The following is a 27,430-nucleotide window of genomic DNA, read 5'->3' as shown; positions in this document are numbered from 1 at the left end:
ACACATGTCAGTGTTTCTTGTTCAGGGAGTCTTAGGTCTTTTCTGTTAGGCTACAGCAAGTCAAAATTTCAGGCCACGTTTATGTTCCACCTGTTCCAACTGACTGACTAAATACTAAATACTGAAGATCTTTGCTGAAGATCATCCTGCTGACAAGATGCACGCACGCTCTGAAGTCTGAGCCAGAAATAGGAGGAAAACCTTCCCTGAAAGTTTAACCAACAACGTTGTACTCATAACACAAGTTATAGATGTTGTGATATCGTCATTTATCAATAGCTTCTACCCGTAGCCTAGTCCTGAAGAGAAATTACATGATGACAGAATATCTGTTCACTCATGTAATCAATATTGTGATCCATCAACACAGGAGGAATATTTCATTTATGACATCACGGTTCTTATATTGGGATGTTACTTTAATCAGAGACGTTTCTCTGAATTCTGCAGTTGAGCTCCTTCAGATTCATCTCTCTGACTTTAAAGATCTTAAACCACTGCGTCACCGGCAAGTACGATGTAATCCGGTAAGAGTCTGCGCGATTGGATAAGGAGGCCCATCCTCCAATTCGATTCGATGAGCGAACCGTTCATCAAACTGTCCTCACTTCCTTGTTTTGTTGCCAAAAACAGTTGCAGATAAATCCTTGCGTGCCACAATCACTGCAAAGGCTGTCATTGACTACTTTGTTGGGTACACAAGATTACCTCGAAGCATCGAAGAAGCCGTAAGTGCCAAATCTAAATCCCACGATTCTTGTCTAAGTGAAAGAGTAACTACAGCATCCATGATGCAAAGCTGTCATGTCAAAAGATGCAGTTGTTCCTTGCAGCTTTTGAGTCAGGTACAAGATGATCAATATAGTTCTCTACCCTCATAGAGAGGGCCAGCTATCTTGTGGTTGCATCAAATCTGTGGGTCACTTTTGCACTGTTTGGTGCATTCCTGACAGAATTGGTGTTGTGGTGTGGTGGGCTAGTGTTGTGGTGTAGGCTGTTTATGAAATTCAAAGCACACATATGAGATTGTGATTAAAGTAAACATGAGTCATAAATTGCATTGTAAATTTGGCTTTGAAAGCTTTGTTTATACAAACTACTATAAGGTAGGCCTATTTCTGTACTGTAAATGGCACTAGGTAGTAGATTTAAAGAGCATCCTTAAAGCATGAGATGCCATCTCTCAATTCTGATGGGACAGGAAAGCCAGTGGCTCACTGTATAGGCTACAGTATATGTATACATAGGCCTACTGTACCTTAAGATGTGTGTCAGTTAGTCTGGCTCACAAACACAAATCAACTGATCAAGTTACTCTATTCAAGTCAACTACAGAAGTACTCAAAGCATGTATTGTGAGCTTTAAAGCATTTATGGCTGAAATCTAGACTTTGTATGCAAGACGTATCAGACCCATGACTACACTCAGTTCATGTGTGCGTCTGTCTTGACTCCTTTAAGACTAGCAGCTGCTATGCAGAACACAAGAGACACCAGGCCATGGGTTCTGTTGCAGACTACATTCAGTCAATTTGCTGAAAAGTGACACATCTATTTTTAGATCAGGTCTGTTGTTTTTACAAATACATTAAGATTCATATTGCATAGCCTATGTTTTCATTGCCATTATGAATGTTACCTCTGTAACAATAAAACATGTTTCAGTCATTGTATCTGTATCCATATAGGGCATTAGAGAGCATTTGCAATAGTCAAGTAGTGGGTAGTGTGAGAATAACTAATCTCATATTTGAAATGCAGTGGATCATTAATACACTTCAGAAACTCCACTTGATATTGTGTACTCACTGTTCAATTGCATAACCTTTGGGAGAAGAATGGCACTGAGATTTAGCTTGCTTAGTAACTGGAAAATACATATAAATCAATAGAAAAACGGTAACAACAGCTATCGTTTGATCTCAAACTTAACCTACTAGCCACAGGCAAGCATCATTCATACACTTATCTCTAGGTAACAGCCATTAACCTTAATGTTTTGCAAACTTCTGTGCCCCTTTAATGACTGATAACATTTGAAGGTTAAATATAGCTGGTTGCCAGTTGGCTGTAATTGTATCAGATTTCACTGTACGTGGGACACAATAGTCCAACTCCAATCACTGCCAAAGGAATTTTAGGATTTCAAAATTTGAAGCCAATTGAATGACAAACTCATTAGCCTTTAGATTGCATTGAGCTTGGGGTACTTTGACACAGTGCTAAACATCTAGCAGGCTTCACACAAAGACATGCATAGGGACATTTTTCGGGCTTACTGTTTCAGTAGAACACAGGCGTGCACTGTCATTTTTGAGACACCTGAAACATCCCATTCCTTTAGGCAGTGTGCTATGTCTTATTTCCAATTTAAGGCTCCCTCTTTAGAAGACTAAATGTCTACTTAATATGCTTTAATGCATGCTCTTCTGAGCCAGGGAGTGCTCCATCACTTTAATACACCTTTATATAACACACATTTAACTAGTTAGGCCTGGTGGAACAGCTTATCTGGCAGCTGGATGGTGCCTTGCTGGCATGATGGAGATACCTGTTCACCAGCCACAATGAGACAGTAATATGGGGACAGAGGCCTTTGCTCAATAGCGTCTGTATATCAGTCAGCGATGAATATTCATGGATCATAGTGTCATGACATGCTCTGTAATTGGCAGCAACATTAGTAATGACTGCGCCAGCGTCTGCAGGTCCTTGCATATTCATGTCATGGGGCAATATATCCTACTTGTGCTTTTTTCTCATGAAAATGTATTCGGAAGCTGCAGGTGGCCTCGATGCCACAATCAATTGTTAAATTGTGCTCCAGTGGAACGGAGGCGAACCTGGCGCGGCCTTGTCAATCTCTATGAGGGTAAACATATTTACTAGAGGGAGCAGAAGTGGTGTTGAGGCCGTAAGTGGAGTAATGTAGTTAAGTGTTTTGTGTAATCATTTAAGAAGCTTGACACGCTTCTTTTAAACATGTGCTGCTTTTGCAATGGAGCCCCATTCATTCAAACCAAGAAGACATTTTACCTCTATGCTCAGTCAGCTCTTCTAAATGACTGAAAAGTAGCATAATTACTTTGCCCAGTATTACTAAATGGGTTGTACTCAGAGGTCTTTTTGTTAATGTGTCTTTTATACGAAGATAAAAAAAAAAGATAGATAACGCGATATCTGGTAAGGTAACTAATGATGACTTATGTAAGGTAGAAGAATGTAGACTTCCGCCAAATGCTATGCATTATATCACACAATGTCATATGAACATTTGGACGACAGTTTTGTGTAATCCTGTTTACAGACTGACAAAGAAACTGCACTTAAAGAATAGCCTCCTCTGTGGGGGTAACCATGGGTTAAAACATCCTTGTGTAACTTATAGTATAAGGAAAGAACTGAAAATGAAGTGCCATTATAAATGGTTTTGTGACTTCAGGAGAAAGGAGTTTGCACAGCAAGTTGAATTTGGCACATAAAAGCCTACTTCAAGTATGCAACTAAAAACAATGATGCCTTTCTTTTCCAGTCAGGAAAGCTGGGCCGTAGGCCTACACTATGGCAGTGCGGAAGGCAGCTAAGGTAGCAGCCCTTGGTGGGGGAACGACTGTCGCATTGTATGCCTTTTCAGAACTGAGGGAGCAAAAACAAAAACAGGTAAGCCTCCAAAAGAATAATGGCCAAACATCGTACTTAGAGTTCTAAAGCTGGGGGACATAATGTTAATATGTCTGAAACCACAGCCAGTGATGAAAGTACAGTAGCACAGGAGATGGAAAGTAACACACGGGTGACTCTTTTTACTCTGATGTTTTAATAGGTTGTTCTTAACTAAACTCTCTGGCCTAAAGCAGCACATGTGTCAGTGCACTGGTGATGTGAATATAAGTAACAGCAGACTCCAGGTGCAGGCTTGTGTTTGTCAGGTTGTTTAGCATAGCAGCTACATCACCTGGCATGACTCATTTGTTCTCTAAAGTACCTGCTGTCACATTAGTACACATGCATATAATTCACATTAGGGGGATTTTACACATCGCATTTTGATATACAGAGACAATACACACATTTTCATTTGGATGTCTTTTAAAACACTTCTGTTCTCACAATGGATGTAATGTAATTGAAACTTTATTTTAAACTGGATCTATCCATCGTTGAAAAACACTTACTGCATTGTCTGGGTCTCATTTGTCCCTCATGTTCCATCCAAAAGCCTCAATGGGTAAGAAATTATGTTATTCCTCCAAAAATAACACTAATTTCACTGGTCATACGTGCTGTCCTACAGTATTTGTTCAACTGTCTACATATCTTCTAACAGCTGAGTGCCTCCCTATCTCTTGCATGACTGCAGTATTGTTTTTGAATGCTTGTGTGGCATGCATATTCGTGATTAATCTAGCCGGACACTAGTTTGGAGTGGTGGGGGGGAAGTAAATAAATTAGCATGTGATTGATTGTTTCTTATTTCTTTGTGCTGTCAGACGCTTTTTTCCCCCACAGAAAATGCATGATTGGTGTTTTCTTAAAAATCCATCATAAAGAATATGAAGACATGTGCATAATAATGAAATGCATTTATTAATGTGCACTGTCCCCCCGAGTCATATGACAATGAAATGGATGACTGGTCTGTTTGCTCGGATGGGCTAGGCCCGAGTGCAGGCGGCGGAACAGGTGCAAATGGCCTTGCAGGATGCGCTCCCCTCCAGAGCGGACCAGCTCTCGGCCCTGCGCCACACGGACGAGTTCGACGTGCTCGTGGTTGGGGGAGGGGCCACGGGCTCAGGTTGTGCCTTAGACGCCGTCACACGCAGTAAGTTCAAAGCCCCCCACCCACACACCCATCCACACCCCTAACCCCGAACCCACCATCTTGCCCTGACACCCCCACTGTGTGTTTGTCATTTCTCACGAGGCATTAGCTGAGGTGTTAGCATAAGTAGGACTTAGGAAGGCTAAATGATTAATGAATGGATGAACCAGTGTCGCGTGGCCTAAGAGAGGCCCTAGTCACCGGTCCTGGGGTCCATTTCCACCATGTACTCACAGCAGGGAGCCAAATGCAATGCAAAGAGGTTTACAATAAGTTGCCTCCATTTGTATTTGGATGAGAAATAAAGGAAACAACAGAGAGTGTTTTTATGATTAACTCACGCCCGGCGGATTTAAACGAGACCTAAGCATAGGATTCTGGACTGTAGATACCACCACAGAGCTGTGTGTTCACAGTGTGCTGTAGACGCCGCGCGCACGCACGCGCACAGATTCAACTGGCGGACGTCAACAAAAATAAATCGAATGAATCCAATTTGTTTTGCTGTTGTGGCAGGCAAGCTGCGGTTCAGAGGCGTCTTTTTATTTGGGGGGGATTTTTGCGCGGCACACTTTTGTGCTGGTCCCCCCTCGCAAGCTTTTGCGATGGATATTCGGCGTGCTGATGTTGCGTAACCTGATACTCCATTGTGATGGAGCTGCTTCCAAGCCTCCTCTCCGGAGCTCAGGCGTTTAAGTCGCTTCAGCTGGGGATCTCGGGGAGGGAGGGAGGGAGGGAAGAGTGGCGGAAGTGTTGGACTTGGAGGATGTTCGCCCTCCTCCTCCTCCTCCTCCAGAAAAAAAAAACCAAGAGAGACAGTGAGAGGGCAGAAGCCCAATCATGCCGTTTGAAACATGACTCTCTGGGTACGCCTGTGGTTGCTCGTGTGGTTCCCATTACTTCCTAAATCAATTATCTATGCTCATGGTTTGAGGTTCTTTTAATCTGTTTTTTTTCCCTTGTTTTTTTTTTCATTTATCCATTTTTACTGTCTAATGTTGGAGAACAAATGGGGAGGGGGGTTGGGGGGAACTGGAAACCCCTCATCCTTCTTCCCTAATCCACATTTATTTCCCCTTTCTTCTTTTCAAATTTGGGATTTGCAGCTTCCAGCCATCAGGGACAGAAGCTTGAAATGGTGAAAGACTGAAACTGAGAGGGAGGACTAGTCCTCAATGTTAAGAGTTCTCCGGATTTATCCACTCCACAAACAACTCCATTCCATGTTGGAAAACACACATCAACAAAATCTGATCCTCTCAAACTATCAATTTAAAGATTTTTTTCATCATCAGAATCTGACTATAGCCTATGGATAGATCTCCTCAGCAATTCCCTTTCAGGAATAGTTTCTGGCATCCTTGACTGCAGAATATGAATTTGAAATATGATTCAAAATAAACTGCTTTTTTTGGTAAACATTTTAGGTTTCACACCTTCCATAGCCTCTCCCATGAATATGAATGGAGCCTGGCACCCAAAGGAGATATGAATGCCCTCTCAATATCTTCTCCTCCGAGCACATTACAGCAGAGGGACGATGCATATGAAAATGATATGCAATGCATTCTAAACATTTGGGGAAAATAAGTAGCCAAATATCAGGCTGCTGTTGATCTGTTTGCCTTGGCTTCCCCACTGTCAGATCTCAAGACTGCCCTGGTAGAGAGAGACGATTTCTCATCGGGGACCAGCAGCAGAAGCACCAAGCTCATTCACGGCGGAGTCCGATATCTACAGAAAGCCATCATGAAATTAGATTATGAACAGGTAAATGCTTCATTTTTTCTCCACGGCTGACACTTATCTGTGGAATTCCTGGTCCGTCTGGTCATATTGTTCTATTTCCCCACTCTGTTCATCATTCATTCGGGCGAGCTCTTGACATGCACACATAGACTGAGTGGAGGTGATATCTTTCTCTTTTTTTCCCCCCTTCTCCCGCTGCCTGTCTCCTTCTCTTTCAGTAAAGTTATTTCAAAGAATTCACCACACCGCACTGGGATTGAACTGAGGGGGAAAAAAATAGAGTGCGGCTGTCATTATCAAGATGGAAATTAATATGGAAAATTACATCAAAGTAATGGGTGGAGTAAAGCATTTGGGTCTCCCTTTTGTCTGCGTATTGTTAAGGAGTCACCTGGGTTCAAATCCAAATGTCATCGTTTTCTGTTACATTCCCGGAGACCTGAGGAATCTCATTATTTTAGGCCCGTGTTGTTCTTTCCTGGGCCTATTTTCCTATCTGTTTGAACATAGCAGGGTCATCCAGGTGAACCATGGAAGGGCCCAATTAGTGTGATTGCAGGCGATGCAAGTGCACACTCAGCAGTTACACAGAGAGAGGGGATGGGGCATTCTACCTGACTGGCAAAGACTCAAAAGAGCACCCACAGAAATATCCTGGATAGATAGACACTTCTACTGCATATCCAGTCTAGCTTTATTCATATTTCAGTGAGCTTGCTTAAGTCCTTTCAAGTTGGGGCAAAGCTAAGTGGCACAGTCATGAGCAACACTACTTGTGTATGACACGTCTCTAGAGTAGTGTTTTGCAACAGTGGTGTAGTGACGTTCTGGCTTCTGTTGCAGTATCTGATGGTGAAGGAGGCTCTCCATGAACGCTCCAACCTGCTGGAGGTCGCTCCTCATCTCTCTGCCCCATTACCCATAATGCTCCCCGTCTACAAGTAAGTGTTCTCCGTCTCTCATTAGACCTGCGTCCGGCTCAGTAAGAAGGACAATATCTGCATACCGCTTAACCTTCCTGCCGGACATTATACCAGTGTGACTAATCTTGTGGTCTGATATGGCCGGTCCATTTGCTGGTCCACCTGATGGGATTGTGAGCACTAGACATGCTAATTGTAGATGCTAGTGGTTAATGAAATGGCTCCTTTGCGTTTGGTTTTAATTATGATGAACTTGTGGATTTGGAGTCGGAGGGATGCCCCTCTCCAATTACCTGAACAAGCGCGTGTGATGCTGATGCTGATGGTGATGGTGATGGTGAAGTTCCATCCCAATCTGTGTCAGTCGACCCACGTGACACCTGAGCTCTTGTGATTGAAGTGGCTCCGCAAAAGGTCACCCAATCACAGGCACAGATGAAACCGTAATTTGATTAATTAACGGCAAAAGAACCGGGAGAACACCTGAATGGCTTCCGCCATGAGCAGATACTGCGCTCATCTGCAGCACATCTGTTGGTGCCGTAAAACTGAACAAGGTGCCCCCCCCCACCCCGCAGCCCCCCCTCCTTGAAGATGCTCTGTTATTTGACTTCAGACCAGGGGGCAGTCTGGTCCAGTGCAGACCCACTGTGGTCACTAAAACCCCCTGAAACCCCTGGCCCTGCCCCAGAGGCAATAAACTTCCCGCCGATTGCTCTCGGTAGAGCGGGGGGCGACGTGCGAGCGTGCGGTCCATCATCTCCTCGTCTCGGGCCGGCGTGAACTGAGGGGCTTGATTTGATTTGTGCCGCTTTGTATCATGAGCTTTAATTGCACATGACATTTACGATCCTCTCTGGTATTTAAAGCAGTGTACAGGTGTGGCTCATTACCGAGGCTGGGAGGAGAGGCTCCGAGTGCCGCGCTGAGCCCCCGTACCCCCCGACTCATCACCCGCCACCCCCCCACACAGGCATCAGTCTGCCCCCCGTACCCCTCGCCATCCGCACAGAGCCTTGGAAAGGGTTACTGCTGTCATCAGAGAGGACATAGCACTACTTGAGCAGTTGGAAGGAGAGGGAGAGAGAGTGAGGGAGAGAGAGAGAAAGAGAGAGAGAGAAAGGGAGAGAGAGAGGGAGAGACTGGCCATGCACATTAGTATGTATGCTTTGTTCTGTGTCTGAAATGGAATGTATCAGTGAAGCATAAAATGTTTCAGCAGATGTTTCAGACACAGTGGGTTCATAACAGTTTTTAAGGCGATGGTAGTTAGATTTATCAGATATGAGATGCAGCACAACATCTGAAGAAAATATACTACACTACTTTGAGCGTGAGAATGCCTGCATCTCTGCACAGATATTTTGCAAATGTGAAAATTAGCCTAATAGATTAGCCCACTACTCAGAGGTCAGTATTTACATGGACAGAGCGGCTTTAAACACTGGCCTCTGGTAAACAGCTGAAAGTTACGTCAGTGTGCGCAAGAAAAACAACGTTTTGCATGTTTGACCCAAAGGCGGTATCAGTTTTCTATTCTAATGTACACATTGTGTGCTGTTTCCATCCCTGTTAATTGCCTTTTTATCGGCCTTTGTTGGGTTCATCAGCATTTCCCTTTTGTCTTTTCCTGTTCAGAGCTCTAATGAAATTCCATGACATCCACCACGGCCTCCACTTTATGTGGCTGTACATGGAAAAAAAAAAAACACAGGGGCCTTTGTGTGGAGTGCCTGCGATGGCACCCTTTTTTTTACGCTGGGATGAGATGACAGTTTGCGTTGTTCACGCCACCATGCCTCTGCCACTGGTGACAGTAACAGAGCCTCACCATCCATGTTACTGACCTGAAACCCCATGGCTTTGGAATCTCATTGGAAATTGGGTATAGCAGGTTTTTCGAGCGACATCACCTTTTTAATGAGGTATTGCGAGAATATACAATGTGGACGCCTACGGTTTTATGAAACATGTATTGCTCTCTGATGAAGTCTTCAGGATGTGCTGGAAGTCCTGATAGGTTAGGTCTGATTTAAAACTCAGATTTTTCACCAGACCCCTGAAGTCTTTGATTCCTCTCTTGATCTTTAAAGGTGCAGTAAGTAGTTTGTTCTTGTCCACTTGTAACATCAATATTTGATGTATTCTTGTTAACATGTAAACGTCAACATGTACTGTAACTCTGAAAGCTTAAAAAATAAACAGTGTTCCCTGGAATTACTGTGTACGTTATACACACATTTCTCTATGTTGCATGTCTGCTGCATTCTAAATTGACAACAAGTGCTCAAAGTATGCCTCAAACAAAGTATCAAAATGACACAAGAACAAGCACAGATGACACAAGAACAATTATTTATCATCATTATTCAGATATATGTTGTTCTTGCACGTCTCAAAGCTTTTAAATGTGTTCCTCATTTAGAGGCCCCTGCACCTTTTAAGTGTCCTATAACAATTGATAGCCAGTAGCTAACTGAGCAGCGACTCCTCTAACCTCCTGCTGTCCCCTGTGCTAGGTGGTGGCAGTTCCCGTACTACTGGCTGGGGATCAAGATGTACGACCTGGTGGCGGGGGCTCAGTGCCTGAAGACCAGCTACGTCCTGAGCAAGGCCAGAGCTCTGGAGCTCTTCCCCATGCTGAAGAAGGACAAGCTGGTGGGGGCCATCGTCTACTACGACGGTTAGTCCACCGGTCACACGTTCGCTGACACTCTCCGCTGTCAGGATTGACAAACTCAATTAGGCTCATCAGCCCTGACCACACATATGCTAATTTAAAACCTCTGTTAAAAAATGTAGGGCAGCCTGTTTCACGTGTGTGTTTTTGCTTTGAGTTTAACTCTGCCCAGTCTTTTTTTTTTCCTGAAATTCATTCAGCTCTCCCTGCTCCCATACTGTTGCACCTGACTGAATGTAATTGTCTTCTGGAGCAATTAATCTTGTACATCAGATTATCACTTCACTATGACACATTTTGTGCTTGAGAGGGAGTTCATTAGCAAACACTCATTTGAATAGTTAATGGTTGTTCAAATATTGGGCTTAAACGTTGCAGGGGCTGGCAAAATACATAGCGGCATATGGCCACAAAACACATATTGTAATTTTGTTGATAAGACAGAATTTCTTGCCAGCAGGTAATAATTTAACACGAAGAAAGGACTGGAGAAGTTAAAAAAATAATAATATGTGTGATATCCCTCATACTTTCCGAAGCAAAAAAAAAAAACCTCATCCCAAGTCGTCTTCGTAATTCCCTGTTTTTACACAAGCCGCGTGCTCTCAGGCCAGCCAGCTGTAAACAAATTAGAAATAAGGTTTTTTTCATACAAAAAACAGCCACGGGGCGATGTGCTCCAGCCCGTCCCGGCCTCTCTCTCTCTGTCTCCGGGCAGTATGTGCTCTGTGTTGGCATCAGAAAAACAAAGCATATGTTCATTGTTAGCCCGGGTGTACATAGCATGTCTTGTTTACTCAAGGTCTTCCTTGTAGCCGCAAACTCCCAACTTTGTTTCTCAAGGCCATCTGTCAGACTTCATTTAGCATTTGAGGATATGTGGATTCCCATGCACTGCAAAAAGGCAACATATTCTGGGGGAACAGAGCAGCTATGTGAGCAGTGATGTGTCAACCTTACTCATTTAGCAGAAGTAAGTGGGAAAGGAGGGGGCATTAGACACATGGACTATTTATATGGTTTCACCTTTAATGATATCACCTTTCCTTTTCATGTTGTGGCTAGTGTTTATGTAATATTTAATATAATATTTATTCTAGGGCATATATATATATGCGTTTGGTATATGCTGCTTTTAAAATAATAATAATAATGATAAAAATCTGTTAACTTGGCCGAATTATTACGCATATACTACGCTGATTATTATTATTATTATTATTATACAATTTTGTCTCTTAAGCAGCCATTTTCTCCCTGCAGTTATTCAGTTGGGGACAATCATTGCAGTGACATTTCAGAAGCTGACCCTCTGTTACTGGAGCTGGGGCTCCCACTGCCCGAGTTCATCTCCACATTTGGCAAGCCATCACACTCCTATGATTTCACTGTCCAGAGACACTTTCACTCTTAGGGACGTGGAGCCTTTTGCGAGAAAATTCTGTCCAAGCGAAAGTGAAAGATTTTTGTTATTATTATTCACTGTGATGAGAGATACAGACATAGTGGCATATGCATATTATATGACCATATCATAATCGCAATTTTTGAAGGAAATCTCTTGTTTTAGCACTTTTGCCCGGACCTCTCGGCTCTTTGTGTATAATATTCCCTCCACTTCCCCTGTTTGCCAGAGGAGCCGTTGGCTGAAGCGTCTGGGATAATGACTGCGTCTCCCGCTGTACCTGCAACAATTTAATTGGACGAGTCAGCTCAGCCAAGCATCTCTGCCTCATGACTGCGAGACATGAAATTCATTGTCATGATTGTCCCTGTCATTTTGCAGCATTTTGTCCTGCCGCGGACCTCCTCGCACTCCACTGGGTTTCGTACCTCCAGGAGGCGCAGATTATAGCTGAGGTTGGGGTGGGGGCATCGCCCAACACTGGCCTCTCCTCCAGGGAGTTTTGACATTAATTTCGCTTTGCGCACTGAGCGCGTGCGAGGCTGTGTGGTAATTGTACCACGATGGCTGTTGTGGCACTTCTTCCCCTTGTTGTGTAAGGATGTATGATCTATACACAAATGTATTAAATGCTCTGGTTAATTCTATCCACCACCATTATGGTATGTGTAGCGTATTTGTGGCTGGCTAAATGTATTGACTATTTCTGTGCTGCTGTGAATGATCTCAGCTAGGTTTGCTTAGAGGTCTGCTATAGAGCAAAGGTAGTTCTCAAGTGCATAAGCTAAAAGATTCAAAGAAATATCGTAGTTTTCTGCCAACAAAAAAACACTCTTCATTCTCTAATTCCTTATGGCAGCCTACATGGTCCTGTGTGTAATTCATTTTAAAGCATGGCCTTTATATTTGTGTGTTTTTTTTGTGTGTGGCTGTTTTTGTGCTGTCTTTGAGTTTTCTTCTTGAGAGAATGGCTTGGAGCATGTGGTAGCATTAACCAGAGCCTACCAGTTACTTAGCCTCCAGTCGTTTAAATAGGAAAGAATAAATCAGGCGTCCAGCGAGCCTCCTTCATTCCTGCGAGGTAGCAACATCCTCGGCCAGCACCAAAGGGCTCCAACTTCCCTGGCAATAACAAATAGAAACAGAGTTGCCCAAGACACCAACATTAAAAGTGATTAATCATCCGGGATTCCTCTCCTTTCTTTAACCACAGATTATCCAGCTATAAATCTTAAAAGATGTATATAAGTATCACTTTGTAATGAAATCCGGCTTTGTTCATTTGTCACCTTTTAAACCCTTTCATTTAAATTACAAAACTTCTGACCTTGTGACTCTGAATATAGATCTCTGGTATTTCAGTGGCAGAAAGGGATTAATCCATAAATCTTGATACAAGATCCCCACTGTTCATTAAAGGGATTCTGGCCCAGTATCTCAGCTGTGAGGAAGAACATTCCTTGTCACAAGTGTTTCCCGTGATGTGGATGGATTGAGGAAAGAGTCCTGCACGGACGGCTCAAATAATTATTCCCAATGATTTCTGTGTTCTCCTTTCCCCCCTTCTGCCGCCTCTCTAGCTTGTGGATTATCATCTGAATGCTTCTCTGCAGAGGCTCTCTCTCTCATAGACAAACAGGGCTGCATTTCTGCTTGTTTTAATTGTCTGTTTCATCACAACAGTATCTTACCTCTGGTGTGGGGAAATCACAGCAGAGCACAGTGTGCAGTCAGTGGGTGTGGGGTGGTGGGAGCAGGTCTTCATCATCCATGCTGTGTGTGTGTGTGTGTGTGTGTGTGTGTGTGTGTGTATGTGTGTGTGCACGCGAGTGTGCACGTGTGCGTGTGTGTTTAGAGGGGAGACGACGGGGCCCAGCCCTCCCTGGCCCAGCCCTTTGCCCCACGGTGGGCCCTACCAGAGGGGGGAGGGGAGGTGGTGTTGTGTGGGTGGGGTGGGGGTGGAGAGGTCGGGGTGGGGGTGACGGTGGGGGTTTGGGGGGGGGGGAGGTAAGGGTTGGGGTTGGGGTCTGGATTTGGCACACAGGCCAAAGGGCCACTGTGGCTTTAAGTGTGCTCGGCATGCCGGCCAGAGCAGCCAAGCCGCTGATGCAAAATGACAGGGACAGATGTGACATATCGGTTCCGACACACTTCCATAGCACCAGTCACTGGCTGCGGGCTGACTCACATCCTCTCCCCTGCTCCTGTCCCCTCGCTGCAGGACAACACAACGATGCTCGAATGAACCTCGCCATCGCACTCACCGCTGCCAGGTATGGGGCTGCCACAGCCAATTACACTGAAGTGCTGCACCTCCTGAAGAGGGCAGCGCCAGGGAGCGCCGGCGCCACGCGGGTCTGCGGAGCGCGCTGCAGGGACGTGATCACAGGTAACGCCGGAACAAAAGAAAGGGGAGACCGGGCGGCGTGTGTGTGTGTGTGTGTGTGTGTGAGATGGAGGGAGGGAGGGAGGGAGGGAGGGAGGGGGGGGTCTTTTTTTCTCAGGGCCAGACTCAATGTGTGTGTGTGTGTGGGGTGGGGTGTGTGTGTGTGTGCGTCTTGAAGTGCTAATCACGACGCAAGCCTGCACAAGGCGGTGGTACTTCCACAGCGCAGCTTTAATATTTTATAAGCGTTTTATGGCGGTGTTGGGATCCTTCAGATCTGGTAGGGGGATGTAATGCGGAATTAGCGTTACTCCAAATGGCCTTAGTTACCTTTTAAATGTCATGCACAGGAACCGGTTTCTTCCTCTTCCTCTTCTTCTTCAGAGAGAGAGTGATAGAGAGAGAGAAAGAGAGAAGGGGGGGGTAAGGGAAGGAGGGAGGGAGAGAGAGAAAAAATGGAGAAGAGATGGGGTTCTCAAGCGTGTCATGAATAACCATGATTTTGTGATCTCAGAGCATGACTGCCCCCTGATGTCTTTTAACGTGATACTCTTCAACAGTGGGTGCGTGTAAATGTTTGTGTATGTGTGTGCGTTTGTGTTTGTATGTTTGTTTGTGTGTGTGTGTGTGTGTGTGTGTGTGTGTGTGTGTGTGTGTATGTGTGTGTGTCTGTGTGTGTGTGTGTGTGTGTGTGTGTGTGTGTGTGTGTATGCACATGAGAGAAACAGAGTTATTGATAATACCCATACTCTCACAACTGGGAACCTTCAGATTCTCCCTCTCCATCACTCAGTACACTGTAAGAGTCCTCTCAGCTAGAAAATCAGACCAACACAATTTCAATTTCCCACAGATTCCCCACCCCACCCCCCAACCCCCCCCCCTTCACTAGTCTCACTGCATCCTCTCCGTGAGAGTCACAGTGTGTGCACTTGTCAACACAGATCATTTACTCGTATTGTGGCGGCTATGCTAAGCTACGTTAGGAAGAGGAGGGAGTGGAGGAGGGAGGGGAGGGGGGGTTTGAGGCCAAGCGGGTAGCGTGTGAAGGCAGCGAGTGGCTCGCGCGATCTCTAAAGGGGTTCCTTCCCACTCCGCCTGTCTGCCCTGCACTCTGACACCAGCAGGCGAGAGGGAAATTAGGTATGTCTGTTTCCTATTAATTACCGCCCCTCACCAGTCTCCCACCGACACCAGCGAGCCACTCTATTACGCCGGGGCTGTTAGCTGATAAATTAATAATCCACTTGTCAGGCGGCCGCGGGAAGGAACGGGGCGCCCCCCCGTGATTGATGCTGTTTTCTTTCATAGGGCAGGAATTTGATGTCCGAGCCAAATGTGTTATCAATGCCACGGGACCTTTCACGGACTCGCTGCGCAAAATGGATGATCAGAAGATCCCCAACATCTGTCAGCCCAGCGCTGGGGTGCACATCGTCATCCCGGGCTATTACAGGTGAGCAGCGGCACCCAACTCCACACCCACTCACCCCTCAGACCCCCATCTCCGCACTTACTCCCACCCTGCCCACACTCCCCCCCCCCCCCCCCCTCCACACACACACACTCCTATCCCCACTGCCGTATGTCTCTGTCTTATCCCTGTGGCTTGGCAGTGATCCTCCCCCGCCTGCCCATCCATGCTCCAGGACCCACAACCGGGTGCAGGAATAAGGAAAATCCGCGCTGGCTGTTTTGCGTTTGATGTATCGGCCCGTGAACGTTGGCTGCGGATCATTTTGATCAATCTGGCCCGCTGTAGGTGCCTATTACTTTGCTAAAGGAGCATCATGTTTGCGCTCGTCTTCGTCCCGCGCCGCACAATTTGTCAAAGGCGTAATGGGCCCTCCGGCTCCTCTGGAGAGCGTGATGCAGCGCGGCGCTCCGCAGGCTGAGGACGAGGCGCTGATCAGCGGGCCCCACGGCCCTCACCACGCGCGTGCAAATGGACCCTGTGATTGGATTGGGCTGCAGTGCTCTGTCCTCTTGTGTCCACAGAGCTTGTTGATGCATGTTATTTTGGTTCCCCGGAGACCAAGGGCTGTTCTCCTTATCACACCCCCCCACAACTCCCCCCCCCCACACCCCACCCCACGCCCAATTCTTCCTGTTTTAAATGTGGTTGCTGTGTTGGTGTGTACATGCGTATGTGAACGTGTATGTGAACACGCGTGTGTGTGTGTTTGTGTTTGAAGGAGGTTCGGCTGCAGAATTGAAAGCAGCCGAATTAATCTGGTGGAAACAGCGTTGACAGGAGCCTGATTATGGGGAGTCCCCTACTCAGCCTAACCCCCCCCCCCCCCCTCTCTCCACTCCAACTGACCAAAGGTTAATGCAGTCTTCTTGTTTTCCTCCTACACCTCCTCATCCCCTATACCCCCCCCCCCCCCCCCCCCCGCCCCCAACCCTGCATTTCCCTGATCTCTCTCCAGCCCGGACAACATGGGCCTTCTGGACCCTGCTACTAGTGATGGCCGAGTCATCTTCTTCCTGCCCTGGGAGAAGATGACCATCGCCGGGACCACGGACACGCCCACCGACATCACCCCCCACCCCATGCCCTCGGAGGACGACATCAACTTCATCCTCAAAGAGGTGCGCAACTACCTCAGCTCCGACGTGGAAGGTGAGAGGCTGTCAGTGAAAAAGAAAAACACACACATCCGTCTATCGACAGTTTCCACAAATGCCCAAAATGTAAAAAAAAAAGTTTTTAAATCTAACCCCAATTGCAAAATGTTCAATTATTTTTTTCTTTAAACTTTTTAAAACTGTAAACTTTTTTTAACATTTTATTTCACCTACACTGCAAGGACTCACCCCAATAATCTATATTTGTAATAATCAGCTTGGTGCTTTCACACATTTTACCCCTTTCTGCGATTTACAAATTGCTACGAGTGCCGGCGTCTGACACAAATAAATGAGTTAATCCGGTGGTGGCGCTGGCTGTCGCTGGAGATATTCCTTCATCAAGAGGCCGCCGAGAGCAGACAGATACAAATCCCTGCTTTAATTATGAATGGGCGCCGCAGTCAAGCGCTGGCACAACTCTGATTCTTCCTGATGGCAACTTTATGAGCCCCTCTCATTCAGGCGCTGTTCACTTTTACTTTGATATTATTCATGTTTGCCCCCTCCACACACACACACACACACACAATCTCTCACACACACACACTCACTCACACACTTACACACACACTCACTCACACACTTACACACACACTCTCTCTCACTCACACACTTACACACACACTCTCTCTCACACACACACTCACACACACTCATACACTCACACACACTCTCTCTCTCTCACACACACACTCACTCTCTCTCTCTCTCTCTCTCTCTGTCTCTCACACACACACACACACACACACACACACACACACACACACACACACAGACACACACACACACACCTTTTCAAAACACTTGAGAATGAATAGATTTCCCCATACCTCTCGCCCCTCCCAGCACTGTCCAGGGTCTCTGCTTGCAATACTCTGAGTGGGGAGAAGGTGGGAAGAAAACGCTAAGGAAATGAGTAAGAAAATGGCAAAGCCACATTAAACTCTATAGTTTTCCATTAGTCATTTTTATGAGGCCATCCCGGTGCATTTTTTCATATTTGTCCAGCTGAGACCTCTCGCGCTCCCGCGCTAACGGACGACTTTGCCGGGCGCCCGTGGGGACTTTATTAAATGAGCGAGCGGCGAGTGTCCTGACGGAACACGGCTCGTTTTTATTGATTTCAGACAAGGCCTCTAATTGTTTTTAGTGGCCGCGCTGTTTCCTGGATTATTTGATTGATTAGGCCCTGTGAAGCATCAGGCCTGGGCGTCACCACTACTCCAGAGCAATGCGCACACACACACATATGTACACACACACACACACACACACACACGCACACAGCCCAGAGATATATTAATGACCGTCTCTCTCTCTCTCTCGATCTCTCTATCTCTCTGCCACCCCACGTCTCTGCAGCCCATGAGCTATCTGGCTCCTATCCACCCACCCTACACTATTATTGCTATGCATACGTATTCACCCACTGGGGGAGAAAAACAACCGAATGGGAAAACCCTTTTTGAAAATGTCCCAGTGTCCCTCCTATTGTCCCAGTTTTTTTCTCTCCCTATTGTGTGTGTGTGGGTGAGAGGCGGCGTTGAGCGAGAGAGCTGATCCGGGGTCAGCTGATGAGGCCGTGTCAGCTGAGCGGAGCGGAGTGGGGGGTTGGGGGAGCTGGGTTCAGACAGCAGATTGGCTCCAGGAGGCGGAGAGGGGCTGCAGACGGCGGAGTGACACGAGGCGTATGTCAGGGCGAGACCCTGCTGAAGTCCTGTGGTCACACGAGGAGCAGAGGGGACCGCCGCACGCCTCTGGGTGGGGGGATGGAGGGATGGAGGGAGGGGGGGGGGGGCGGAGGAGGGAAGGAGAGGGGGAAAAGTGGAAGTGTGAAAGTGAGTGAGCGACTGGCCGAGAGGAAAGCGGGAGAGGGGAAGTGGACTCTCTCTCTCTATCTCTCTCTCTCTCTGCTGGTCGCTCCGTCCTTGCCTGTGGAAGTGCTGACTGGGAGTGCTCACTGCGGACGAGCCTGTCTGTCTGGGGGGCCATTTGTCACATTGCGCACTCTTGACACCTACCACTCACTGTGGCCTGGAGTGGACAGTCCTTCCCAGCCACTGTAGTCTCCATAACACACACACACACACACACACACACACACACACACCCCACATACAGAAAAAAAGAGACTGGCCTGAGGACTGACTTCTCATTGTTCTCTCCAGCCAGTGTGTGTGTGTGTGTGTGTCTATGTGTGTGTGTATGTGTGAAGACTTGTATGGGAGTGCTCTCTCTTTCACAACGCCTATCGGCATCCCGGCTCCATTCATTCTCCACACATGAGTCACCCAGGGTAGGCACCCTGGCACTGTGAGGCCGGATTGTGCTGGAAAGGCCAAAAAGTGTCCGGGGTGCTCAGGGGGGTTGGCCTGTGTGTCATACAGTTTGAGCCCACATAACAGTCTAACGTGGTCTGGTCTGGTCTGGTGGAGCTCACCCAGGGCCGTGGGTGATGGAAGATTTTCATTTCACTCAAGTCAGTCAGTCAGTGCCCAACCCGCAATAAAGAGTTTGATCTGTTTGGAGTGTGACTGATTTGTTTGTTTTTTGTTGTTGTTGTTTTTTTTTTTTTTTTTTTATCCTGACACGTTGAAAAGTTACAGACAACTTTTGTTCCTGCTCTCTAAAGACAGGTTTTGTGGTGTTTGGGGGAAAAGCTGCCTGTGTGATTGTCAAGGAGGTTTTAATGCATAATATTATAGTGCAAAAGGTTATTATGGCTGAAGTTACAATCCTGCCTCCCACACAGCCCGGTGTCCATTGTGCATCTGCAAGTCGTTTAACAGCCCGAGTGAGCCTTCACATTTCAGAGCTGCTCAGCTGTCATAAATGTTTAAAAACTGCCCTTTGATAACGAGTTTGTCATTGTTTTATTCAGTAATATCAACCAGCCCATTACTGTGGCAGGTATATGTTTTTTTCAATCAATACACAACAGTGCATTAATGTTTAATTTTTTATATGTCACTGGGATATAAAAAGGAGTTGATATTGTGGTGGAGCTGGTGGTTAGAGGAGTAATGGCTGTGTGTGTGGGTGTGTGTGGTTGGGAAGGGTGTGTCTGTCTGTGTGTGTGTGTGTGTGTGTGTGTGTGTGTGTGTGTGTGTGTGTGTGTGTGTGAAACAGAGGCTCGTTTAGTTTGTGATGTGTGGAGTGTGTGTGTGTGTGTGTGTGTTATTTAAGCCTTTCATGGTTGGCGTCGGCAGCGATGGCAGCGATGGGAGTGTGAGATAGAGAGCTGCGCGGCGTATCTGTGTGTGGTAATTCCTGTGGCTGTCCATCACTCTCATAAAGGCCCGAGTGACTGGCTGCTTGCTTGGCTGTCGGACGCGTCACTCTGATGTGTTTATCTGCTTCTTGTCTTTCTCCCCCCCTCCTCTCCCTCTCTCCCCATCCCCCAAAACCACCCCTCTCTCTCTCTCACACACACACACACACACACACACACACACACACACACACACTCTCACACACATGCACGCATCCCAGTAAGGAGGGGAGATGTCTTGGCCGCCTGGAGCGGAATCCGCCCCCTGGTCACCGACCCCAGCTCTAAGGACACCCAATCAATCTGCCGCAACCACGTGGTCAGTGTCAGCCAGAGTGGACTGGTCACCATAGCAGGTTGGGCTTTTGGCTTGAGCCTTAGCATAGGGCTTATGTTACCATAAACCACATTACCATCAGTAAATATGGACTAAATAATACTGAAGAATGCACAGTATACACATTTAGACAGATGTTTTATAGCACGTGATTTCCTATCTCTCATTCTTTTTTATAGTCACTCGCTATAGTCTCTCAAAGTGACACTTTTCAGAATATTGAGTATGAAGAATGAAATATGAACTTTAAATAAACGATGTTATGATTTGAATTGTTTCTGCCCCAGGTGGGAAATGGACGACGTATCGCTCCATGGCGGAGGAGACCATGGACGCTGTAGTGCAGAGCCACGGCCTGAGAGCTGGACCCTGCAGGACGGTGGGACTGATGCTGGAGGGCGCCAAGGACTGGACCCCCACCATGTACATCCGCCTGGTGCAGGACTACGGCCTGGAGGTGGAGGTGTGCTGATTGTAAAATATAAATGTATTTATATAAATATGTATGTGATATATTTCATGTATGTCCTAGAGTCCATATTACCAAACTGTGCTCTGTCTGTCCCTCAAATTACCGTACATGTTACTGCTTTAAGAATTATGCTGTATCGGGAGCTGAGCTGTGTATGAAATGTCCATACACGGGAGCTTAATGAAAATCAGTCCACAAATATAATTAGTATAGACTGGCCATTACTGACCATTTGCTGTTTTAATCCTGTCAAATGAGATGAGTTGTCGATGCCAGACTCATCAGCCATATTTGTATGTAAATAACCTTTCTGTTGCCAGGCCATGGGTCTCGGGGGGTCTTTCCTTAACTGCACGGTTCTGGCTAATTATCGCGTGCAGACCAGCAGTAGCTTAACTCAGCGGCCTGTGCCTGCTCCCGCGCCGCAGTATCATCCAGCAGAATAAGTGGTCTCTAAAGGTGACGGCTTTGAAGAAATGTAGACATCAGTCCCTGAGCACCCAAATGATGATCCGCCTGCGACAGCCCGCCGACTGAATTAAACATCAGTTAGGAAGCACGGTGGATCAGCTCCGCAGACAGTTGCCTTCACTGTGTCACCTTGCTACACACACACACTCACTCATACACACACACACACACACACACACATAGACACACGCACGCACACACACACACACACAACAAACAACACCTTCAAATCTCCAGGATAGTGTGGGTAATGTTAGACTTCAAATGAACTGTACAATGACCTGGAAATGACAAGCAGGAGAGAGTTGGCTCCCTCTGTGACTTTGTGTGAAAAGAGTTTTAACCCTTCGTTAGCACGCGGGGAAGGGGAGAGCATTATCTATGATCCTGATGTTTTCGGAATGTTTAAAAAGGTCAATATGCTGATAATTTTGACAGTGCTTGACCTTTTGTGGAAAAAAGTAACAAAACCATTTGAATTGAAATAACTTCTTCTTTGTTTAGTTCGTGCACATAATGGATCACAGTCAGACCACGCAGTCATCCACCCCGCCACACCACAGCACAGCACAGCCCCCACCGCCTCCACTTCAGCATCTCTCTATGAGTGACTGGACTGTTAAAACTGCTTATCGATCTAATATCAAAAGCTGCTATTTAAATGCAGTGTATTATCCTAGGAGGCTTGGCCTGGCCAGATTGTGTGTATATGTCTGCCTGTGTGCGTGTGTGTCTGTGTGTGTGTATGTCTGCCTGTTTGTGTGTCTATGAGATGAAGCTCAGACTTTAACGCCCCCCGCCCCCCCCCCAACAGGTTGCCCAGCACCTGGCCTCGGCGTACGGGGGCCGGGCGTTCGAGGTGGCCAAGATGGCGCACGTCACCGGCAGGAGGTGGCCCATCGTGGGCAAGCGTCTGGTGTCTGAGTTCCCCTACATCGAGAGCGAGGTGGGTGACATTTTATTGCGTAACGCGGCGCGCTCCTATCGATCCCAGTCTAAAGAACAGCCGGCTCCTGAGAGAGCCCTTGCTCTGTGTGCCCGTGCCCTTTGTTAGCCTGCGAGGACCCCTTGTGTGTCCGCCGCTGCCGGGGGAAGGGGTCGAGGAGGGCTCGGGGTGGGCTGGGGTTGGGGCTCGAGGGCTGGGGGGGATCAGTATGCAGCCTGTGGCAGCGCCTCCCCTCCCCGGTCGGTCGGAGCAGAGGGGGGAGATTGGGTAATTGCCACCGATTGATTTGTGCCCAGGTTCAATACGCGATCAAAGAGTACGCCTGCACGGCTATCGACGTGATCGCGCGACGCACGCGCCTGGGCTTCCTCAACGTGCAGGCGGCGGACGAGGCGCTGCCCCGCATCGTGGACATCATGGCGAAGGAGCTCGACTGGAGCGAGCGGAGGAAGACGGTGAGAATACGTTAAAAAACACTCTTAACATGCATACTTACAAACACATTTTCACAATCAGTGTAAACACTTGAGGTTATCCACCTGTCTGTGCCCTCAAAATATGGCATTATATTGGATAACATTATGTTATTATTATTGATTAGACTAAACAGCACCTAGACAAGGTCCACACAAGGACATTCTGTATTATGTTCCAATTGGGATGTCGAAGAAAGCACAGAATTTTTATTTGAATGGAAATGGCAGGTATTTGAAATATTGACCCAATTTTCGTCAGACATAAGTTCAGAAATTACTTGGTTGAAGAAATGCTTCAGATATGCATCAAACTAAGTAACATCCTACCAAGATACAAATTGAACATCATAATTGATATAGTTGAAAAAAACTATCCATCAAACCATTTTGGTCCACTCCAACACAAATAAATGTGCTATAAAAAGTACAGTATATAGGATGCGCAACTTACTTAACCAGTATGTCTTAAATTATGTTAACCCAAAGAACAACTGATGTAGATTAAATAAAAACAATATTTCAAGAAGGTTTAATTTTTAGACCTCATGAAGCAAAGCCCTCATTGTTAAACTGTCCATCTACTGTACAGACATACATATGTATTAAGTGTGTCATGTATGATAAATACTTAACTTAGTTGAGATTAGAAATAGAACAGAAGTTCTCCTGTAGCAGTTAAGACTTCGAGGTACAGTATAATGGGTGAATATGAGATATTTGGGACCACGTGCAGCTCCAGTGGTGCTGTTGGTGATCAGATGTGGATGTGGACATGGAAGTGCAAGTGTCCCTGTTGGAGAGCTACTTCTCTCTAAGTTGCCGCACTTCTCCCTCACTGTTCCCCAATCTTCCTGCTACTCTGCTCTAAATGCCTCAGTGCTGAGGACAAGTGGAAAGCCTTCCCCACAAGGCCGTAACTGTCTCTAGCTGGAACCCCCTCTCTCCGCTGCTGTTTTTGATCCCTTCCTAAGGCGAGCCCTTAACGCTGGCGGCGGAACATCATCTCTGCCTCGTCTCCCACAGGATGAGCTGGCCTCGGCCAAGCGCTTCCTGCGCTGTGAGATGGGCTACAAGACGCGCTCGGAGCAGCTGACTAACACAGAGATCACGCTCGCCCCTGCCGAGGTGGACAGGTGGGTGCGGCGGAGACCAACTTCCCAGCAATTACACTCACACCGTCTACTGTTCTCTCTCTCTCCCTCTCTCTCATTTTTTTTTCTCTCTCTTCTCTCCTGTCACTTTTTTTTCTCTCTCTTTCTTTCTCAATCTCTCCTGCGGTTGTTGTTTTGCGTTGCCTGTGCGCCGGTGTTGATGCGCCTTTTATTTCCCCTCCTGTACATGTGCAGGTACAAGAAGCGCTTCCACAAATTTGACAAAGAGAATAAGGGCTTCATCACCACGGTGGATGTTCAGCGAGTACTACAGGTTAAAAAGACTCCTTTGTTCTCCCCATCTGCTGTGTGCCTGTGTGTGTGTGTGTGTGTGTTTGTGTGTGTGTGTGTGTGTGATGAGTAGTGGGTAGACCCAGAGCGGCATCAGGTTTCTCTCTCTCTCTCCCCACTCCAGTATGTGCGCCGGGCTCTCTGCTCCAGGTGCTCTTTTTTTAGCTCTGTAACCATGGCATTGAGGTGCTCCAGCCGCTTAATATGATCTCGCTCTCCTTCTCTTTCTGTCTCCTCGTCTCTCAGCATGAATTAGCTTTCATAATTTGGAGAGAATTTAATTATATATCGAAGTACACCTTACTGTAATTTCAAATAGATACAAGATTTCTCCTCCTTATTAAGATGATATCCTCAATATAGTTTATTATTTACTGGATGTTAGTAATGTTACACTTCTTTTGAGTTTTCCATACAGTAATTTAAAGCCTGGGTAGCTTTAAAAAATAATGCACCTTTTGTTTCCTAATATATTCTTTTTGTGATATACACATTAAACTCATATAAGACAGCAGTTTTCTAATGAAAATGAGTTGTAGGCCTAAATCATTATTTGGCTAAACAGATTTATTCATTTGCTTTGTTGCACCAAACATATAAACAGATATACATATTTGTGATCTCACCTTAATGGAAATGGTCTATTTGATTATATGAATAATCACACCTCATTTTTCTACAGAGTATTAATGTACAGATAGAAGAAAACACTCTTCATGACATTCTCAATGAAGTGGACCTCAACAGGAATGGACAAGTGGAGCTGAGTGAGTTTTTGCAGGTTGGTACTGTATGTTTGTGTAGCGTTTGTGTTTAGTGTGGTGTCAGTGCCGTGCTTGTCCACACCTCCCTCAATACAGGCCCATCATGAGACACATTAGAATGGCCATCCCTGTCACACAACGTCTCTTGGACCAAGCTCTCCAAATCTATGATGCTATCAGGAGCTTTTGTTCTCGACTAGCTTCAATTTAACAACAGAGTGTGTGTGTGTGTGTGTGTGTGTGCGTGCGTGCGTGCGTGCATGTGTACGTGTGTGTATGCGTGTGTGTGTGTGTGTGTGTGTGTGTGTGTGTGTGCGCGCGTGTGTGTGTATGTGTGTGTGTGCGCACGCATGTGTGTGTGTGTTTACTCTGACACTGGCAGTCCTCTCCTGCTCGGTGACAATGATGAATGCTGAACATGAGGCCCATTAATGCAGGGGATCCTGGTCAGTGTCAGGCCTTTCTTCACTGTGTCAAGTTAAACAAACAAAGATCAAGGCAAAGGGAAATGCTAATTATCTCTTTGGAGATAAGACCCATTCTAAGTGCGTTAAGGACCGGGAGTCCTTTCAGAGAACCCTAGACACTATTCCAACTCTCACTCCCACCCCCCCCCCCCACTGCCACCGCGGCATTAAAGGCCCACCCACCTCTGCGATTTCACGTAGTGACCACCTCAAAAACATCAGTGACCAGTGGTCTGACGTCCTCCATATAGGCATCTTAAAGAGGGTTTGTTTTAGCTCTCTTCTCGTGCATGTTTCTCCTACCTTTGCCCATTAGCTATTAGGTGCCACGGCAGAGCTGCAGAGCCGTGTGAGTGGTGTCAGAAGTGTGAAGCCTTAATGGCAGGCCCACAGTGTCCCTGGCCACCAGCGCCCACTCTAATTAGAGCAGAATTGGCTTTCATAATCAGGAGGAGGGAGGAGCCCGTGCAGTATGTGTGAACACACACTAGCCATCAACACTGTGTGTCTGTACCTGGGAGGTGACGTGGAGGGGAGGAAGTAGCCGCTGTAAATTTGGGTCACTTGTGTTGGTCTGAAATGAGGGGAGGTAATCAGAGGTGTTTTGGGAAGGGTGGAAGTGTATAATGTAGGCAGTTTGTCAATGTAGGTTGAGAAAGGGGGATGTAAAAGCAGTTGGGGTGGGAGTGGATGGAGTGGTTTGTGTGTGTGTGTGTGTGTGTGTGTGTGTGTGTTTTGTGTGTGTGTTTTGTGTGTGCGTGTGCTGTGTGTGTGTTGTGTAAGAGTTCAGTGTAGTCATCGTCATGGAGAACATGAGCTGACTAACAACCAGCTCGCTCCAAACACAGGACATGGTCCAGCATAAAGACACACACTCTCCACCCCACAGATGTATGTGCTCTCTCACACCAACTCACACACACATGTGCGCAAACACACACACACACACATACACACACACATACACACATAGGCACTGACACACAGACACCCATGGACATAAGATTATCATACGCAAACTGCCCTCTGTCTCATTCTCACACACACACACACACACACACACACACATATGTATGCAGACACGCTGGAACACTCACTGACACATAAAAAACAAAGGCCGTCATTTAAAACTTAATTAACAGAAAACAAGTTCTTGTCGTGTACCCACACATAACTGACATAATGTTTGCTCCTCTATGGACTTCCTTGTTCTGATTAGTCGGTGCAGGTGCATGATCATGTGTGTACAGTAACTGACTAGTGTGCTGCTGCCTGCTCCTCAGCTCATGAGTGCGGTGAAGAAGGGCCAGGTCTCAGACAACCGCCTGGCCATGCTCATGAAGACGGCCGAGGAGAGCCTCGACCAGAGGGAACCCGTGTCTGTGGACCGCAGCGGGGGAGGGGTGTGAGCTACCACACACACACACACGCACGCACGCACGCCCGCACGCCCGCACGCACACACACACACACGCACACACACACACATTCACACAGACACACACACTGCCTCCCTAGGTCACTAACCCCTGCCTCAGACCTGGTCTCAGGGCCCATTGCACGGATGAGGAAAGAGAAGCTGCTGTAATGGACTACACGCACAACACTGAAATGTTTTTAATACATCTCTGTATCAGATGATGGTGTCACAAGATTGTCTATTAATTTACGGGAATATTGGTTTATTTATTTATTTATTAATGCATGAGAGTGCATTTATTTCAAAATATCTGAATGTACGATTATTTTATTGATTTGTCTGTATTTCTGTGTTGCTGTATTCCCTTGTGAATGTCTTGTTTTTTGTCTTTTTATTTGTTTTAATTCCGTTATACCATCACTGTGGAACTGCCAACAAGCATAATATATGAATGTATCATATGAACTGTAGTTCATCACATCCTGAATGCAATACAGAGCATACTTAGTTTTATTTTTTTGACTTGTCTACTGTTCCACTGTGCCATTTTACATATTTGTATATTTATGACAGCAGAGCTAAAGTGAAGATATTCCTTGTACAGTGTTTTAATGTACACCGCGGGCCTCCATACACCTCTTGTACTCTCTTCTGTGCCCCTCTCCAGAGGCCACATGGCCTGGCTACTGCTGGGACACTGCTGTACTTTCACTTCAGAGACTAATTGGAAAATAATTGCATTTTTCACTTGGGCTCCATTGACAG

The 27,430-nt window shown here is 46.4% G+C and overlaps 1 protein-coding gene across 2 annotated transcripts; it reads left to right on the top strand.

The window, feature by feature from the left end:
• The first annotated feature begins 460 nt into the window (after positions 1 to 460).
• LOC134077760 (glycerol-3-phosphate dehydrogenase, mitochondrial-like) lies at positions 461 to 27,070 on the top strand. Of its 2 annotated transcripts, XM_062533403.1 has the most exons (18): positions 461 to 527; positions 634 to 728; positions 3,533 to 3,660; positions 4,660 to 4,822; positions 6,468 to 6,592; positions 7,415 to 7,512; positions 10,014 to 10,177; positions 13,801 to 13,968; positions 15,277 to 15,421; positions 16,398 to 16,591; positions 20,092 to 20,226; positions 20,495 to 20,670; positions 21,965 to 22,096; positions 22,393 to 22,551; positions 23,596 to 23,705; positions 23,919 to 23,997; positions 24,697 to 24,795; positions 26,529 to 27,070. In XM_062533403.1, the coding sequence occupies exons 3-18, from the start codon at positions 3,562 to 3,564 to the stop codon at positions 26,652 to 26,654; spliced, it is 2,172 nt and encodes a 723-aa protein (XP_062389387.1). In that variant the 5' UTR covers positions 461 to 527; positions 634 to 728; positions 3,533 to 3,561; the 3' UTR covers positions 26,655 to 27,070. The 2 variants fall into 2 exon arrangements, with proteins under 2 accessions (XP_062389387.1, XP_062389385.1); XM_062533401.1 differs by having other exon boundaries at positions 471 to 728.
• The last annotated feature ends 360 nt before the right edge of the window (positions 27,071 to 27,430 follow it).

Source organism: Sardina pilchardus, chromosome 4 (assembly GCF_963854185.1).
Source record: "Sardina pilchardus chromosome 4, fSarPil1.1, whole genome shotgun sequence".
NCBI lineage: Eukaryota > Metazoa > Chordata > Actinopteri > Clupeiformes > Clupeidae > Sardina > Sardina pilchardus.
Note: the sequence above shows the minus strand (reverse complement) of the source record. Positions and strands in the feature narration are given on the sequence as shown.